The sequence below is a fragment of the Mastacembelus armatus genome, chromosome 5, assembly GCF_900324485.2.
Source record: "Mastacembelus armatus chromosome 5, fMasArm1.2, whole genome shotgun sequence".
NCBI classification, from domain to species: Eukaryota; Metazoa; Chordata; class Actinopteri; order Synbranchiformes; family Mastacembelidae; genus Mastacembelus; species Mastacembelus armatus.
Window position 1 is genome coordinate 11,572,863 of NC_046637.1, and position 17,552 is coordinate 11,590,414.

Here is a 17,552-nt window from a genome sequence, read left to right on the forward strand (position 1 = left end):
ACAGTATGAATTTCTTTTTGACAGCAACACAAACAACCCCTGCTAGCGCCACTAAACTAACCTAGCTAGGCCTATTTAAAACACTGTAGGACTACTTAACAGCAGAACTCTCAGTGACACCCGATAGAAATCATGTACAGCCAGTTACTGATAACGTCTATCTTTCTGAAAACACACAATGCATTTGAATCCACTTAATATCAATAGTCGCTTTATGTTAACCTAGTTTAAATAATTACTATTTTACAAGGAACTAGTTTTAACCTGATTGTGACAGGTGCTCCTACCTGGATAGCAGCACCCGAAGGAAACACGATACACAGACGGAAGTGACGACAGCGGTTGTCAAGGGACGTTTTAGTTTACGGAAGTTCAGTCAGATGGCTGCAGTTTTAAACTAAACAATGCGATTTGCCGACCATAGCTGTTGTTTTTCACGTTCTTTATGGTTAATACAAGTGGATGTGACATATTGATCCCAACATCACTTACAAAATCAGTCCACTGCTGCGACAAGAACGCGATAGTATGAACTATCGTCTGTGCATGCCACATTACTTAACGCTAGCTTCAAAACCAACAACATGGCACAGGTTCTTGCCCCGGGATCGATCGTCGTAGCTGACTGGCACCGATGTAACGAGAGCAAGCAATACTTCAGCAAGATCCTACACAGAAAACGACGCAGACACTTCGGTACGATAATTGTTGTCTTCTTGGTTGATTGCAAGGGCTTTTCTGTTTTCAAAATGAGAATAAAATCTCTCTCTATAAAATGTGTCAGTTTACTCATGAACTATACTTGAGTACACAGGAAGTGAGTATTTTGTATATTTATATGTATATAGTAGTAAATTTTGTATATTTATTACATTTTTAAAAAGTACTATGGAAGTATTGTGGCACAATGCATGTTTGCGGTTATGTAAAAAGGAAAATGTACGCAAATTACGTTACCAGCTTGTTGTTTACAACAGCTTTTATCAACCTAGAGTGGAGCTTTTCTTCTGAAACCAAGAAAAGCGCTCATCTCTTTTCATTATCTTAGTAGTAAAAACCTAATTTGCAGACTCTAAAAGTGAATTAAGTCAAGGAATGTATGGGAATACAGTTGCTCATCTACAACCAAATATTGCAGTATTGCAGGAACACTGGTGATCCTTTGTTTTACAGGCCTCCTGGAGTTTCCAGTGATGCCCCCACATGTACCTGTGGACACTATTCATTATAAAGTTTTCATCTCAGGCAAGAGTGGGGTTGGAAAAACTGCCCTTGCTGCTCGTCTTGCAGGCCTGAATATTCCTAATGTCCACTATGAAACTACAGGTAGCTCGCCAGAATAATCAGTGTGACTCAACTGAAGGCTTTTTAATGTAAATTATAGAACTGAAAACACTTTTTTTTTAAACTGGAGTCATACAAATATTCATTTCATTTTTCTTTTATTTTTGAAGGTATTGAGACAACAGTGGTGTATTGGCCAGTGAAGCTGCGAGAAAGTGGCAGAGTGCTTTTCTTCCGTCTGCAGTTGTGGGATTGTGGAGAGAATGCCCTTCGTAGATTTGACCATTTGCTTCCAGTATGCAAAAAATTTACAGCATTTAGAGTTCAACACATTATGCTGAGTTATAGACCCATGTGATGCAGGAAAAAAAGACCACACACACATTTAAAATGGAAAGTATCTTCTCTGACTTACTTGTCAAATCACTGTTCCCTGTGTCTCCCAGTCTTGTAAGGAGCAGGTGGATGCCGTCCTCTTCCTTTTCTCCTTCACTGACAGGACATCCTTTGATGATCTGTCAAATCAAATTGCTAAGTGGACTGATACTACTGAGGATCGAGTTGTGAAACTAGTAGTCGGCACCAAGTATCCTTTGTATGTCAATTTTTTAAAAGCCTTTTCAAGTCAGCTCTCAAAGCTAACAGTCATTTTAAGCAAAGACACAGCCAATATGCACTCCACTTTGTGAGAAAGCTCAGCTTTATCAAACAGTTTTGTCACCATTTAATTCAACATACATGAGAATATGACTAACGTCTACTACTCCTTAATGTCTTGTTCAGATTTGATCTCTTCATGCACTGTGATGTGGCAGAGAGAGATGTCAAAGTCTTCCAGAAGACATGGAGCCTGCCAGTGTTGCATATAGGTGGAGAGGTCAGTGATGGCTTTGGTGATGTAGCCCCCCTCCTCAACTGCCTGACAGAGCAGCTGTGGCATCAGGACTGTGTAACAGCTGGATCAGCCAACTACCATCTGGTGCAGGAGACAGTGTGACTACAATTATTCAACATGATTTCAGTTATACCAGTTTGGAGAAATGGACTCCAGGTAAGGCCAACCACAGGTGTCTGCACTTAGTAGCTGGTCTGGGATCTATCAGGATTACCTTAAGGTGGCTGCTGTTGAGATGACTATTCTTTTAAAATTGCTATAAAACACAGGGTTCCTTAAATTTACCCATCTTGTGTTAGTAAGATTATCAATATTATGGCATAAATACTGATATTGTCTCGGATGTGTGAAAAAACAAATGCCACTACCGTTTAATCTCACCAGGTGGTGTTTTGCATTTTTTAATGATTTACTTCAGCGAAATGAACACGTTTGTTTTGTGCTGTGATTTCAGTCATTATGTCACTGTGTGATTGTTTTAAATATTTGCTCACCAGAAAGCACCAGTTCCCATTTTAAAAAAAAAAGTTTGTTACCATGTTAAACACCACCGTTTCACACGTGTTATTTTTACTACCAATTTTATTGGTTAAGGCATTTATGTTGCATTAGACTAATGTGATAAGGTCAGAAAATAATTTATTAAAAAAAGGCCAGTATTTAATACAACTTTAAAAATGACTCCTGTTAATTAGCCTACATGCTATATGTCTGCTATTTGTGCTAAGTGCCGTGCATGTTCTCATGCTTCATGTGTTGTATGAGGCTCTGGAACATTTAAGAACATTAAGTGAGGTCAAATTAGATGTCTAAAGAGTGAAAAAGTTAACCATAAAGCTTTCCAGTTAACATCACTAATGTTATTAATGTGCAAGTTAAAATAGAGTGATGTATAAAATCAATATCGTCATGCACCCCTCACTGTTTACATGACAGTACTTTTATCCATGTCTCTTTATCTGACCTGTAAAAGAAAAGAAAAGTCATAGATGCATGACTGGCTGCTAAATAGGTATTTTTCAGTAACCATTAATATTAAAAGATGTGAGATCTTACCTTGTGTGTGTAACAAGTATCATAGCAGTTCGATGTCCCGTTTGACTTTGAGAGAGACGTAGCAGGAAGGAATCTGGGGGCAGATCCAGGGCCTCAGTCTTCAGATGCTCAATGTGCACATGTGTGGGGAACTCGGCATGATCCACAACTTTAAACCGCTGATCCCTGAACAGGTTGTAGATAAACAATGCAGTGTATTCACAGATGTAACTAAAAATCATTGGATCATATTTTTAATATTGCTGCATTTGCTGGGTAGTTCTGTCTACTATTAAGTTAAAACAGCTTGTGGGACTGCAGAAATAAATATTTACTTATAAACAGTTCCATTGTTAATGTTTTTAAAAAGTGCTAGTTTTTGGGCCATTTTGCAGTAATGAGTATACTTTTTCAAGGAGATGATCAGAAGGTCATTGAAGAGGTGGAGGTAAATGCTGATGAATGACATTTTGCAGTTGGAAGTGGTCTCCATAGTCAGCTGTCTCATGGGTCCCTGGTGCACCAGAAAACGCTTGCTCACCACCAGAGGGACTGACTGGATGGATGGAGGAAGACAGAATGTGCAGGTTACGTAACAGAATCAAATCTGTTATGAAGTCTAATAGAAATCTCAGATATTAGTCACCTTAATTTTGCCAAAATCCAGCAGCATTTTCAGGTTGACCAGCTCCTCAATCTGTTTCATTTTTCGGACCCCCTTGTCACACTCAGATACTATCTGGGGTAAGAGCAAAACAGTGGTGTATGCCTTTACATGAACTTAAAGATCTGAAAACTTGAAAGTAAAACAGTATTACCTCATGAATGGCTTCTATTGCTTTTTCAAGATTTGAAATGGAGTCAGAGTTTGGTTCAGTTAGTTTCAGGATGCTCTAAAATGGAAAAAAAAAAAAAAAAAAGAATCCTTAGCTGACCTCCAAGCAAATTTTATTTCTAAAATAAAATAACTTCATAGATGCCTACCTCCAGTAAAAGTTTAATACGAGTAATCCTCTGGAAGGGTAGGACAAGGAATGACTTGAGGCTCTGTCTTTGACACACTGGGTCTCTTTCAAGCTTCTTGAGTGAATACAGAAACTCTCTGTTGTGCTGCCTTGAAAAAAAGAGAGATATGTGACTCAATAAGGCTTACAAAAAATTGGTGGGTATTATCAGCATTAGTTACCAACTACAAAATGGAGACTTACAGCAGTTGTTTGATAAGGGCCTCCTGGTACATCATGTTGGTCACATATGGCACATAGAGTGCCTGAAACTCTGGGCAATGCTGAAGCACAATGTCTCCAACTTGAGATATTACTACATTTTCTCCTAGTCGCATTTCCAGATCCATGAAGAACCTAAAAATAACAGGACAGCAGCTCAACATAGGTGGCAAACTGTTCAAAAATATAAGAGATATTGTATGTGAAGCCCTCACTTCTCACTGGCTGCCATCACACAGCAGATGTTGGAAAACAAAGTGTGATGTTCCCTTTGAGACAAGGTCTGTTTCAGTGCCTTTGAGGCATAGAAATGACAGACCGCAACTCCAAGACTCCTCAAGTAAGATGCTTCAGAGCCGATCAACTCAAACATAGACTTTAGAGAAACAAAAGGAGAAAAAGAACTCATGATTTTTACATAGTTTTCTTTAACTGTCACACTTTCCTGCAACATTATATTCATCTTATTGTCAGTACAGCCATGAAAAACCAAAACAAACTGCTGTTAAAGCATGATTTTACAAATTACTCTGTGCATTAATCCACAGCTGTAAATAACTCCAAATGAATTCACTCTTAACCTGCTGCTATCATTTTGGTACCTGATAAAATTAGATGATCTTAATCCCCAAAGGGAAATTTTAATGGGAACATGAGGAGATACTTAGTTTTTCATTGGACTTGCAGACAATAAGAAAATTTAATTCAATGCCACTTGATTCCTAATGAGTTAAGGCTGCTCTACTAAAAGCAATGTGTTCATAACCATGAGTCACATGAAATACAACTATTCACACCTCCTGAAGACGAATCTTTTTGGGGGTTAAGCTGTTGAGCAGGCCAGACACCTTCACCTCATCTAGATCCTGCCATAGGGTACATGGAGTTATCCTAATAGAGTGAGGTGAAGGTAAGGTTGGAGTTGCCACAGGAGGGGATGTAGCTACAGAATGGCAATGAGCACCACGACTGGACTGCAGATTTTGCACATACTGGGGTGTTATCTGTTCAGACACAAAACTCTTGTGTTTGTGCAGATCATTGTTCTGTGTCTGCAGACAATAGTCTTGATACAGTGGGACTGCAAAGGGAGAAAGGAAAATAAGATAGCTTACATTAAAATATGTGTTACACTTTTCAGTGACAGAAAATAGTCAAAGTTTAAAAGAAGCTTACAAATATGAATGTACTTGGACTGGAATGACACAGTCAGCAAATCCTCTTCAACTGTATCTGCTGGCCTGGGTTGAAAAAACAAGCCATGTAAATCTTGCACTGAAGCAGAACGATTTTTAGTTTTTCTCACACCTCTGCTTTTTCATCCTGAAAAACATTTCAGTGACGTGATTTAGTCCATACCTGCAATCCATAAGCTGGCTCAGGGAGTTGCTGCACTCAAAGAATCCATCATATTGTGCATTGTGATTTTGCGGAGGAGAAAACTCTGATGAAAGCTGCTCTGTTGTCTTCGTGGTTGGTGTTTGTGATATCAAATTATCAGCAGGACTACTTCTTGCAAAGTGTAGGTTAGTGATGATGTTGCTGATCACACTCTGGTTGCTCACTTCGTTGAAAAGAAATTGAGCCATAATGCTTTAACCTGGAACAGTTCTGTCATACAAAGCAGCCACTCAGACTTCTCAAAGTTTTACCAAATTCCAAATGCATTAATCTACTGCAGCAGCCTTTATCTGTCTCCCATTCACTCTGAGCAAACGGTCTTAGTGTCAGGGAGTGAGATTTAAGCAGCAATCACAGGAACTACAACCAGGTGTGATTGTTCTGGTATGCACTCACAGACCTCAGATAATTGCATCATTAGGGCCATTACTTTGTAAGTGATCAATTAGTTGTCTGAAAATGTTGAAAAATGCCCATTATAATTTTCTGGAGCCCAAAGTTGTCTTGAAAAGCAACAAATCCTCTTTATTTGAGAAGCTGGGATCATCAAACACTTGATAGAAAAATGACTTATGACTCATGGTATACAAATATTAGTTCAATTTTATTTGCAATTTAAAATTTCATACAAGATAAAAGTAAATACTTCAATCTGCCTGAACATTATCGGTATATGACTGAAATAAAGCCGTTAAAACCCTTGATAGATGATGTACAGACAAAAACATTTGACTGTCAATGGCTGTATTCTAACAGATCGCAAAATGAAAAAGGATGTTTGGACAGGTATGAACACACACCCTGATGATTTGACACAAAAATGACTTGCTGAACAGGAGCTACAAACAGTTTTGTAATCTACACATGGCAAAGCTTTCAGACTGTGGAGAAGAATACAGTACAGATACCTTCTGTAATACACACGCTGCCATCTATGATCATACTTTAACACACAAGTTGCTCATTTGATATTTACGCGTGATGATCGCTGTGACCTTAGAGGTTTCCCCTTATCTGTAGAAATGATTTGTAAACTTGATCAAAAATGCTCAAGCCCTTCAATACAGCAACTTTTCCCATTATTGGGTTCTGATTTGTAAATTAAAGGGGCTACAAACAGAAACCCAACATGGTGCTTTATTTCTTTTCTGGTTTAAATATCCATATTTGAGGCAAATGATCTAAAGCTCACCAGACAATTATCTGGGCCTGGGGAATAGGAGTAACACTACTCCAATTTGAGATTGCTTTATTTATGCTGGACAAATTAAACACTTACACGACAATAATTTTATAAGATATTAAATGGGGAAATTATAACAATGTTCAGTGGTTTCATGTATCAATCATACATTTGGCATTTAATAATATGTCAATGTTGGACAACGAAAACAAGAAAATCAACCTATCATACCAAATCTCTAAAAACCAATGAAATGGGTGGGCACCCAAAACATCTGCATGCAAACACACCTCACGTACTGTTATAGCCAGAAAAGTATTACCAGTTGTCATGTTTGTTCTTGGATATTCTGTATGACAAACCATGAGACAGCATTTCCCTGTGTTTATATGTGCTCCCTGCTAAAAAGGGACTGAGACATCTGGATCAGTAACAAGATATAAATAAGACAGATGCTGAGTTTGGAGGCTGAGGACTCGCATGACTGATTATGAGTCTAGGTGGGCACAGTGATACTGCGAGCTAGTAGTGCCAGCAGGGCTAGCTCCACAACCCCATGGGCTTGTTCCAGTGCCTCTACAGCCTCCCTAGCAGAAAAGCCTGCTGCCTGGATTCTCTGGATGTGTTCAGCTGGAAATTGTTCAATAAAGGGATTTGGAGAAGGGAGAAGAAGGACTGGAGATGTAGGCCGGGGAGCCTGAGCAACAGGAGGGACAATAGGGGATGTGGTGTTAGAGACCTCCTCAGGTGAGCCTACTGCCAATGACAAAGGCCTGAGAAAAGTGTGTTCAGTCTGGAGCCCAAGAGTGTCTGGGGTGTTGCTACCAGAGTCTTGTCCATCTGCAACACCTCTCCCCTGCTGCCCCTCAGGAGGTTCCCTGAACTCTAGGTCCCCTGCAGGATCAAGAGGAACCTCTGGCTCAGGCTGAGAAATGCTGATGTTACTGGCTTCATCTTGTCCACATCTATCTTCCCTCCTCTCCCCAGAGCTATCTGGATGCTGTGGTTGGCCTTCTCCCTCCACAGTCCATGCTGCATCTACATCCAGATGCTCATCGTGTCTGGAGAGGTCAGGCACAAGACACTTTGATGGTCCCTCATCAAACACAACAGCAGCATGGTTAGCTTTGGCATTGCTTGGTTCTGCACCAGCTGTAATGACAGTAGATGGGGCCAGTTGGGTGTTATCAGGTGTTGGGATACATGGCTCAAGAGCCACTTCCTCTGTGTCCTGCCCGAACGGATGTGATGGGGAGCAGGAGGCGCTGCAGTTCTGGGGCTGAGCATGGTTGTTAGATACCAGCAGCTCGTGGAGCTCCATCAGAGCGGCGGCCAGCGAGGGGATGCTGTCAGAGCTGGAGCAGCGCTCACCTTCAGGCTGGTCCCTGTGAGAGGTCACCACACTGTCAGAGGCAGTAGGGAACTCCATTTCAACTGAGTCAGGCTCACTAGGAGCACTCGGGCAGGCTCCTGTGGTATCTGTTTTATCAGACTCTGCAGTTTCCTGCTCCATGGGTTGAACTGCAGGGAGTTCCTCTGGATGGTGAAGCAAGGAGCTGTTCGTTACCTCCAATGGTTCAGCATCATCCTCTGTGGGTTTAGAAAGTATTTTGCCCTCCGGATACTGGGATAGTGTAGTCAGGTCTGTAGGAGAGTTACATGTTGGGAGGACATCTAAGGAGGGACTGGATTCAGGGGACATTTTGGAGTTGCTATGGACAGGCATAGGGTGAGGGTGGACTTCATATGGTGTAGAATCTGCGTCCTCTACTGGGGACGAAGCCCGGGAAAGCTCCTGAAAGCCAGGTTGATCCTGGCACTGCCCTGCTGCTGGGGCCTGCTCCATGGCGGCTGGGGCAGACTGAGAGCGATCCAGAGCATGGGGCTGGCCAGAAGGAGCAGTGGAAGAGGACATTTGGTCTAAGGTTCTGGGTAATGTAAATGGTGGGGGCTGTGGTGAGGTAGTTTGTCCATCTGCAGTGTCTATTGTAAGAGAAAATATTAATGGGATTTAAGCAGCTGGAATCTGTTTAAACACCATCTGGGAAATTACTTATGAAATGTCATAATATCTTAGGAAACAATCCAAAACAGTAATTTTCTTGAAAAGGCACTTCAGATAGAATTGGATATGTGCTACATTTCCTCTTTTTAACAGTTAAAGGTATTCATAAACACACAAATAAAAAGAAAAGTACTCAGCAGCAAAACAAGAGCAACATAAAAGAAATAAACAGCAATGGACTTAGCACTGGCAATGGACTTGTGAATTTGCAGTACCTGATTGGTTGGACCCTCTCCAGCTGTCTCCAAATGCATCAGTGCTGTCCTGCTCAGGGGTTAGGGCACACACCACACACATCATGCAAAGGGACGGAGAAAGTTAGCAGTCACACACAGGGCATGCACCAACCTATCAGCCTTTTCACACGCCGACATGTGAAAAGTGTCATCCAAAAACAACATAAGCCTATGTCCTGACAGAGAAGTCACAGTGTGATCACTTGTCTGTCACTAAACCACAGATTGCTCAAATGATATCACCTAAGTAGCAATGATTAAAATCATAACAAAATCAGGGGCAGTTCTAATGCTGCTTTGTGTTTCATGACTGGTCAATAGAAACAATAGCACTAATGACTGATTATATCAATGACAGATGCATAAATGTTATTGTAGGCCTTAAAGAGCATTAAAGGGGAGCACATTATTATACTGAATGTTACTTATAGAAGCAAAATTCTCACCATTTGACCATCATTGCTATATTATACTATCTGCTTTAACATGCATGGAGCAAGTCTTCTTTTTCAAACACAGTTATTAAAGTTGCTTTGTGATGTTGATGATCTTATCACTCTTATGTCAACACTCTGCAAGCCATTTTCAGTCATTGTTCAAACATGGCAGTAAAACTAGACTGAAGCAGTTTTCTTGCAATGTGATTTTAATGCATCGTTTTCTCCATACCTTTGCTCACAATTGATGGATATTTTAATGATAATAAGATTCAGATCTTAAAATCATAACATCATTTTCTCATGTTTAGAAAATGTTAAGACAATTAGGGTTGTATATAGATATAATGAAGAAAAGAAAATATTTTATCTTTGAAATATGCAATGCTTCTACTGTGCTACTGTGACATTCTACTTATTCTTACATTTCATTTCAATATACTGGCTTTGTACAAACAACCACCTACGTTTTTGTTAGTACTAGATGTTCTTTTTAGTTTGCCTCTGTAGGTGGCTTCAAGTGCTGTTCTCACACTCTTTCAGAAATCCATCTGCCCTGTGGTCCAACGGATAATCTGACTAAATTTAACAGTCCACACTGAACTCATGACTCATCACTGACAGTTCCTTTCAGCCCAAGTAAATGTTTTCTCGCAAGTCAATACAGGTGTTTATAAAAACATCACTATCCAGCAGTAAAGTAAACTGGGACAGAGATCCTCTGCAGGGTTTCAAAGTCATATCGAAAACTGCTCTGTAGTATGCCCGCTAATAATGTATTGGCACAATTTATGGTTGTGTAGACACAGAAAATGCTAATGTAGTGTTTTCTCAATAAATATGATGTAGAAATACAGTTTTAAATCATGATGTTTCCCTTCAAGCCTGAAAACCGGATCTCAATTAATCTCTACTTTGCTTGTATTTGTCTCACAGCTTTCAGTTTCTCATTCTAAAAACACATTTCATTTGCTGAGGTGATGACATGAGATGATCATGTGACTCAAAAGTCAGATGACTGCATAAATGGCATTGAGAGTAAGAAGCTTCAAGTGGCACATGCAAATGAAGTTCTAACTGGAAAAAGCTCAATAGCAGGCTGAAGTGCCGAGGTGGGAGGCGGTTTCTTACCACTTTCTTGTATGGACCTCTGAAGTGCCTCTGCGAGTTCTCTGTCAGCTATCTCATCTGGACGTACATCTTCACGCCCCTCTGCTCCGTATGCAAGCCGGGCACACTCTGGCAGTTCCGCCTCAGACAGGAAACGAGTTTCAGTGCCTGTGGTGCCAATGAGAAGCACGCTCTTCTTCAGGTCAATCGAACACTACAAGAGAAATGGATAAAAAAAATGAACCTGAATCATTTTCTTTGCTGTAGTATAGGGTTAACATAAAATGGAACCCTATGTAACTCATCCCAATATTGGACTACACACTGATCAGATAAAAGGGGCTCACACCTGGTGTCTCTTCAGCATATCCAGGCCAAGCAGCATGTCCATTGGCTGGTCCTCCAAAATGGAGAAAGAACAAGGAAGGAAGTCCCCCTCTATCTGGACCTGAGCTAGATGAGTGCAACAAGACAAGTTCATCTACACTAGAACACCACGTAGAGACATGAATATAGATGCAAGTGAGAGGACAGATTAAAAGTGGCAAATTATTCTATCTACCCAGAGTCAGACCATCTCTGACAACATTTTATACTTCACGTAGTTTTAAAATTATTTTGAATGGCAAGCTTAGCCCCACTTTACTTGTTTGTGGATATCTGTTAATGCTTTGTTAAACTAGCATTGATAGTGTTTCTCACAAAGCAAAGTACAGGCAAAGTTATATAAAAACTGGTCATGTCCTAACTAATTTGTGTTGTAGTTCAAGTACAAGGTTGCTTAAAGAACCTGACACTAACCCAAATGAACTCTGCCAATTATCTTCTGGGTGCCCACTCCCTTGGCGATCCCAGCCCAGCGTCGGTCCACCAGCCGCATGATGTTGCAGCGCTCGGCACAGGCTTGGCTCATGATAGTCATTTGCGCTCCTAACAAAAAAAAAAAAAAAACAAAACATCATGCTCTATGATATGTTTGATCTTGACCAAAAATGGAAAAGGACTTGCAATGAAGACAGGAAAACCATGTGTGTGGTGTAAATGCTGCAGGAAGTATATCAAAACTTTTCCAGATCTTAGTTGATTTACTGGTGTTGTAAAGCTCACAAGGGGAAAGAAATCACAAATGCATGCAGCTGAAATCGATTTCTCTGGGAGTTTGTCTATGTCCTTACTGGTGGGGTGAGGACTTTGGATGGATTTAAAGAAAAAGCGGGGAATATAACCACTGGTCTGTTTTTTAAGGAGCTGGTTGAGGTGGATCCAGCATCGTTTTAGGATGGCTACCTTCTAATTAAGGAGGAGTTCATTTTTTTTTCTATGACAATTTGTACATGACTTAAGTTTGCATAAAGAAGAAGAAATTAGGGAAACCACTCCATTATGTTTAAAACAGGTAAGTGATTTCATTATTTTCCAACTGCCACGGCAGCTGACGCAGGAGACTACATAGAGGGCTGCATGACTAATGACACAGACACAAAACTAATATCTGTTCAGCCACTGAAGCTAAACCACAGTGGCGCACACAGACATTTTAATAATATTCTGGTTCATCACTGGAGAAAAACTGCAGCTACATAGGGGATCAGGATTTAATTATCATTACCTGAGTCAACAAAAGCTTTCACAGGGTGGCCATTGACTTTGCAGTTAATGTAGAGCATAACCACCTGTCCAAAGCTTTCTGGGGCCTCCTCCATTGCAATGGTCATGTTTTCTTCCACATTGTGCTGCCTGGAATATGCAAACATCCAACATATGATTTTCAATTCACAATCACAAACAGTATCACACTAATTAACAGAAATGGCTGACACACTCAGACCATACCTGATATCCTCCTCGATTTTTGCCTGGGCTTCCAAATCGAAAGGATCAGCAGTTAGAAGTCTGATCCTCTCTTGCTCCCTCCTTGCTCGATCCTGCTGTTGCTCTACTAGCACTTTGGTGAAACGTTCTGGGAAAACAGACAGTTACACTAATAATTCCTTTCTAGATAAAAGGCCGCACACTCCAAATCACGACATATAGTGGATATTTTTTTGTTTACCTAAGTCTCCGCTTAGGAGGGCCTCAGCCAGTGGTGGATTTCGCTCCTTCAGGAGTGAAAGCTCATGTGGATTGGATAATAGCATCTGCTGAAGTAAAGCAGGGTCATCAAGCCCCTGAGGAGAACCACGAGAGCCCATTGGCGTGGAAGGTTGTGCAGCACGTGGTGGCGGCGGCTGCTGCTGCTGCTGCTGCTGCTTCTGTTGCTGTTGCTGTTGCTGCTGTTGCTGTTGCTGTTGTTGCTGCTGTGGCTGCTGCTTTTGCTGCTGCGGCTGCTGTTGCTGTTGCTGCTGCTGCATCTGCTGTGAAGCCTGTTGTTGTGGCCTTATGGTACCATGTTGACTGGTTGAAGAAGAGGTGCCTGGGACCGTGATGGAACGAAAGTCAATATGGGGCAGACCTGCAGGGTAGAGAGGATAAAGAGTGAGAGGTTAGCATACTGAAAACAAAATCTCTGCTTACTAGATAGATAATGCATTACTCTTTTGTCTTTCATTGCTTTGTCGCTCTAGATAGATGACTGATATTTATGCAGGTTTTTCTTCTTGTAAACTTCACTTTCCTCATACTTTCGATGACATATTTGAAACCATCCCCTGCCATGATAAAAAAAAAAACTTGCAGATCTGCTACTACAACTAGCAACAGTAAAACAAGCTAGATGTTTATATTTGAGTGTGAAACAACTTAATGAATACAAGCAGCAGGTCTTTCTACCTCCCACTTCGGCGACCTCAACAGGTAATTTAAAAAAAATTAATGAGTTACCAGGGAAGGCTGGCTGAGTTGGTGGTGGCCTTGTGTCAGCTTGCCTTAGAACCACCACATCTCCGTCCTTAACACCATAGGTCCCCAAGGCACGAGTGGGGTCTTTTAGTGGCTGTTCTACATACGTAATCTGGATAGAGAAAAATACAGAATATTTAACTAAATGATAAATATGCAGAATATTTCCAAGTTGTCCTCAATTAACTGTAAAATATCTGAAAATAGTGTACTATCTCTTTTAATAACTTCTAAAAAACAAAAAAATATATGTCACCATCACATTACTTGTTTTTATTTTACCAAACCCTAAGATTTTTTCAATTTACTATCACATAAAAGGAAACATAAAAATCCTAATAACTTAGAATATGAAATTAAACTGATCAGCATTTTTGCATGAAAAGTGACCAAGTATTAATCAATTACTAATAAAAACAGTAAACAATCAATAAAACATATAACCACACATCCCAATTTCTACTTATTTGACTAACAACAGCTCCTACATAAACCACTGTCCAAGTCACTGGCCAATTGCATGTACACTGATCTGATCCCAAGTCTGTTCACAGACAGGATTGTTGCATAGCCACCGCCAGATCTACCTCCTCAGTGGGCATGGCGCAAATATCTGTTCCTGGGCCACTTTTGGCCAATCCGCTGTGAGTTTATTAGGTACAGTTCATTTAGCTAAAACTAAAATATCATTGCAGTAAATCTCACCTTTATTTGTGCGATAATGCCTGTTTGTTGGGACTGTGCTATATATGTTCTGAATTAGCTGAATGATTGTGGGAGATGTAGTTTGTAGTAGGCAGATGATGAACCTACATGAGCCTCTTATGGTTGGTGTACATTACTAGCAAATCAATGGAAATGCATGGAAATATGTTATTATGCAAGATCACTGGATTTTGGATGTGGCTCTTTCTCCAGAATATTTAAAAACGTTTTATTATCCCGACTTAAAGGACCCATAACCCAACAATGTGCTGGGTTAGAATAAAGTTTTATTTTAACGAATTAACCAAAACTACTGTTCTCTACCTGGTAACTAGCTACACAGCAGCTAACCTAGCGGGTTTAGCACTCGGCTGACCGTCAGTTATTTTAAGTCCACTCACAGATAACGTCAACACTTTATCAGTAAATAAGCTTTGGTCGGTGATTTCATGTCTTGTTGATACCTCAACTTTCTCAACATCCTATCAGTCAAAAAGTCCCGATTCACGCTAGCAGCTCAGCTAGCTGTGTATTAGCTATGTTAGCTCTTTGGCTAAGACTAGCGTGGCTCCTACCTGGATTTCACCTGCCGGGATCCCTGACTCCATTTCACAAAGTGCTACGAAGTCCCTCAGCTCCAGCTCCGGGGACACATCGAGGGCGAAGGTGGTTTCTGGACGATCCCTCGGCGCGCAGAAAACGGTGACCAGCATCGCTTTTGTTGGGTGAGGATCCCTGGACAAACCCGCTGTAACACAGTGCTCCGTGTCTCAGAAATGCAATTATTCCTGGGGTTTGTCCCAATTTAAGGACGTATTTCAGTAGGAAATAGAGTCAGATGGAAAAGCAGTAAAATACCGAAAGACAATTCCTGCTTTGCACTTACTGGGTGGACGCCTGATGTAACAGTTTCTCTTTTAACAACTAAACAAGTATTGCTCAGTAGTGCCGCATTTCAGCTTGTTTTTCGACATGCCGCATTACAGAATGTGCTGTCGTGAGAAGTTTTTTCTTCTAACTTGACAATCATATCAAAGCAGTGTCTTCCTACCACCATCTACTGGACCCTTTAGAACTTACACACATTGCTGGACAGAGCATAACAAAACTTACAGAAATTATTATGGTTTAGGCCACGGTCTTCACTTGATCATCCACAGTATGTAGGTGACACACTGTAAATGAAACTAGTTGTAGTTACATTATAAGTATTGTTTGGTAGAGGCTACTGAATTAAAATATGCATACAGTGGGGCAAAAAAGTATTTAGTCAGCCACCAATTGTGCAAGTTCTCCCAAAAAAGATGAGAGAGGCCTGTAATTTTCATCATAGACATACCTCAACTATGAGAGACAAAATGAGAAAAAAAAAAAATCCAGAAAATCACATTGTTTTATTTTTTTAAGAATTTATTTGCAAATTATGGTGGAAAATAAGTATTTGGTCACCTACAAACAAGCAAGATTTCTGGCTCTCACAGACCTGTAACTTCTTCTGTAAGAGGCTCCTCTGTCTTCCACTCATTACCTGTATTAATGGCACCTGTTTGAACTCGTTATCAGTATAAAATATACCTGTCCACAACCTCAAACAGTCACATGCTAAACTTCACTATGGCCAAAACCAGAGAGCTGTCAAAGGACACCAGAAACAAACTTGTAGACATGCACCAGGCTGGGAAGACTGAATCTGCAATAGGTAAGTAGCTCAGTGTGAAGAAATCAACTGTGGGAGCAATTATTAGAAAATGGAAGACATACAAGACCACTGATAATCAATTCAATTTTATTTGTATAGCACCAAATCACAATACAAATCATCTCAAGGCGCTTTACAAAAACTAAAACTAAAAACCCAACAATTCCCTTATGAGCAAGCACTTGGCGACGGTGGAGAGGAATCTCCCTCAATCTGGGGCTCCACGCAAGATCTCACCATGTGGGGTCAAAATGATCACAAGAATGGTGAGCAAAAATCCCAGAACCACACGGGGGGACCTAGTGAATGACCTGCAGAGAGCTGGGACCAAAGTAACAAAGGCTACCATCAGTAACACACTATGCTGCCAGGGATTCAAATCCTGCAGTGCCAGATGTGTTCCCCTGCTTAAGCCAGTACATGTCCAGGCCTGTCTGAAGTTTGCTAGAGAGCATTTTGATGATCCAGAAGAGGATTGGGAGAATGTCATATGGTCTGATGAAACCAAAATAGAACTTTTTGGAAAAAAACTCTACTTGTCGTGTTTGGAGGAGAAAGAATGCTGAGTTGCATCCAAAGAACACTATACCTACTGTGAAGCATGGGGGTGGAACCATCATGCTTTGGGGCTGTTTTTCTGCAAAGGGACCAGGACGACTGATCCATGTAAAGGAAAGAATGAATGGGGCCATGTATCGTCAGATTTTGAGTGAAAACCTCCTTCCATCAGTAAGGGCGTTGAAGATGAAACATGGCTGGGTCTTTCAGTATGACAATGATCCCAAACACACCGCCCAGGTAACGAAGGAGTGGCTTCGTAAGAAGCATTTCAAGGTCCTGGAGTGGCCCAAGCAGTCTCCAGATCTCAACCCCATAGAAAATCTTTGGAGGGAGTTGAAAGTCCGTGTTGCCCAGCGACAGCCCCAAAACATCACTGCTCTAGAGGAGATCTGCATGGAGGAATGGGCCAAAATACCAGCAACACTGTGTGAAAACCTTGTGAAGACTTACAGAAAACGTTTGATCTCTGTCATTGCCAACAAAGGGTATATAACAAAGTATTGAGATGAACTTTTGTTATTGACCAAATACTTATTTTCCACCATAATTTGCAAATAAATTCTTTAAAAATCAGACGTGGTTTTTTTTTTCTCATTTTGTCTCTCATAGTTGAGGTATATCTATGATGAAAATTACAGGCCTCTCATCTTTTTAAGTTGGAGAATTGTACAATTGGTGGCTGACTAAATACTTTTTTTGCCCCACTGTATGCAAAATGAACAATGAAACCAATACAGTTCAGACGAGTATCTAAGGCAGGTTTGTTTGTACAGCACATTTGATTTAGAAAATTAAGTAATACAGCACAGAACAGCATTAATCTTAAAATATAATGTAAATCTACACGAAACAATTTAAAAATATAAAAAAAACAAGG

The 17,552-nt window shown here is 40.6% G+C and overlaps 3 protein-coding genes across 6 annotated transcripts; 1 reads left to right on the top strand and 2 right to left on the bottom strand.

Moving 5' to 3' along the window:
- The first annotated feature begins 353 nt into the window (after nt 1-353).
- Nucleotides 354-3,517, top strand: cplane2 (ciliogenesis and planar polarity effector 2). Of its 2 annotated transcripts, none has more exons than XM_026307259.2 (5): nt 354-696; nt 1,174-1,326; nt 1,455-1,579; nt 1,731-1,879; nt 2,068-3,517. In XM_026307259.2, exons 1-5 carry the CDS (start codon nt 585-587, stop codon nt 2,279-2,281), a joined length of 753 nt encoding a protein of 250 aa, XP_026163044.1. In that variant the 5' UTR covers nt 354-584; the 3' UTR covers nt 2,282-3,517. The 2 variants fall into 2 exon arrangements, with proteins under 2 accessions (XP_026163044.1, XP_026163045.1); XM_026307260.2 differs by having other exon boundaries at nt 1,731-1,870.
- LOC113130540 (rho guanine nucleotide exchange factor 16-like) lies at nt 3,048-4,315 on the bottom strand. The gene is made up of 6 exons (XM_033325230.1): nt 4,199-4,315; nt 4,033-4,107; nt 3,861-3,953; nt 3,622-3,770; nt 3,236-3,400; nt 3,048-3,143 (listed from the first exon to the last, which is right to left on the bottom strand). The coding sequence occupies exons 3-6, from the start codon at nt 3,918-3,920 to the stop codon at nt 3,098-3,100; spliced, it is 420 nt and encodes a 139-aa protein (XP_033181121.1). The 5' UTR covers nt 3,921-3,953; nt 4,033-4,107; nt 4,199-4,315; the 3' UTR covers nt 3,048-3,097.
- A 2,109-nt stretch (nt 4,316-6,424) lies between these two features.
- Nucleotides 6,425-15,386, bottom strand: ddi2 (DNA-damage inducible protein 2). Of its 3 annotated transcripts, none has more exons than XM_026307205.2 (10): nt 15,302-15,385; nt 14,991-15,163; nt 13,693-13,822; nt 12,926-13,324; nt 12,706-12,832; nt 12,482-12,609; nt 11,674-11,802; nt 11,222-11,325; nt 10,894-11,086; nt 6,425-9,007 (listed from the first exon to the last, which is right to left on the bottom strand). In XM_026307205.2, the coding sequence occupies exons 2-10, from the start codon at nt 15,126-15,128 to the stop codon at nt 7,521-7,523; spliced, it is 2,835 nt and encodes a 944-aa protein (XP_026162990.1). In that variant the 5' UTR covers nt 15,129-15,163; nt 15,302-15,385; the 3' UTR covers nt 6,425-7,520. The 3 variants fall into 3 exon arrangements, with proteins under 3 accessions (XP_026162990.1, XP_026162989.1, XP_026162991.1); XM_026307206.1 differs by adding an exon at nt 9,305-9,353 and having other exon boundaries at nt 8,908-9,007; nt 14,991-15,386; XM_026307204.2 differs by having other exon boundaries at nt 14,991-15,386.
- Between the last annotated feature and the right edge of the window lie 2,166 nt (nt 15,387-17,552).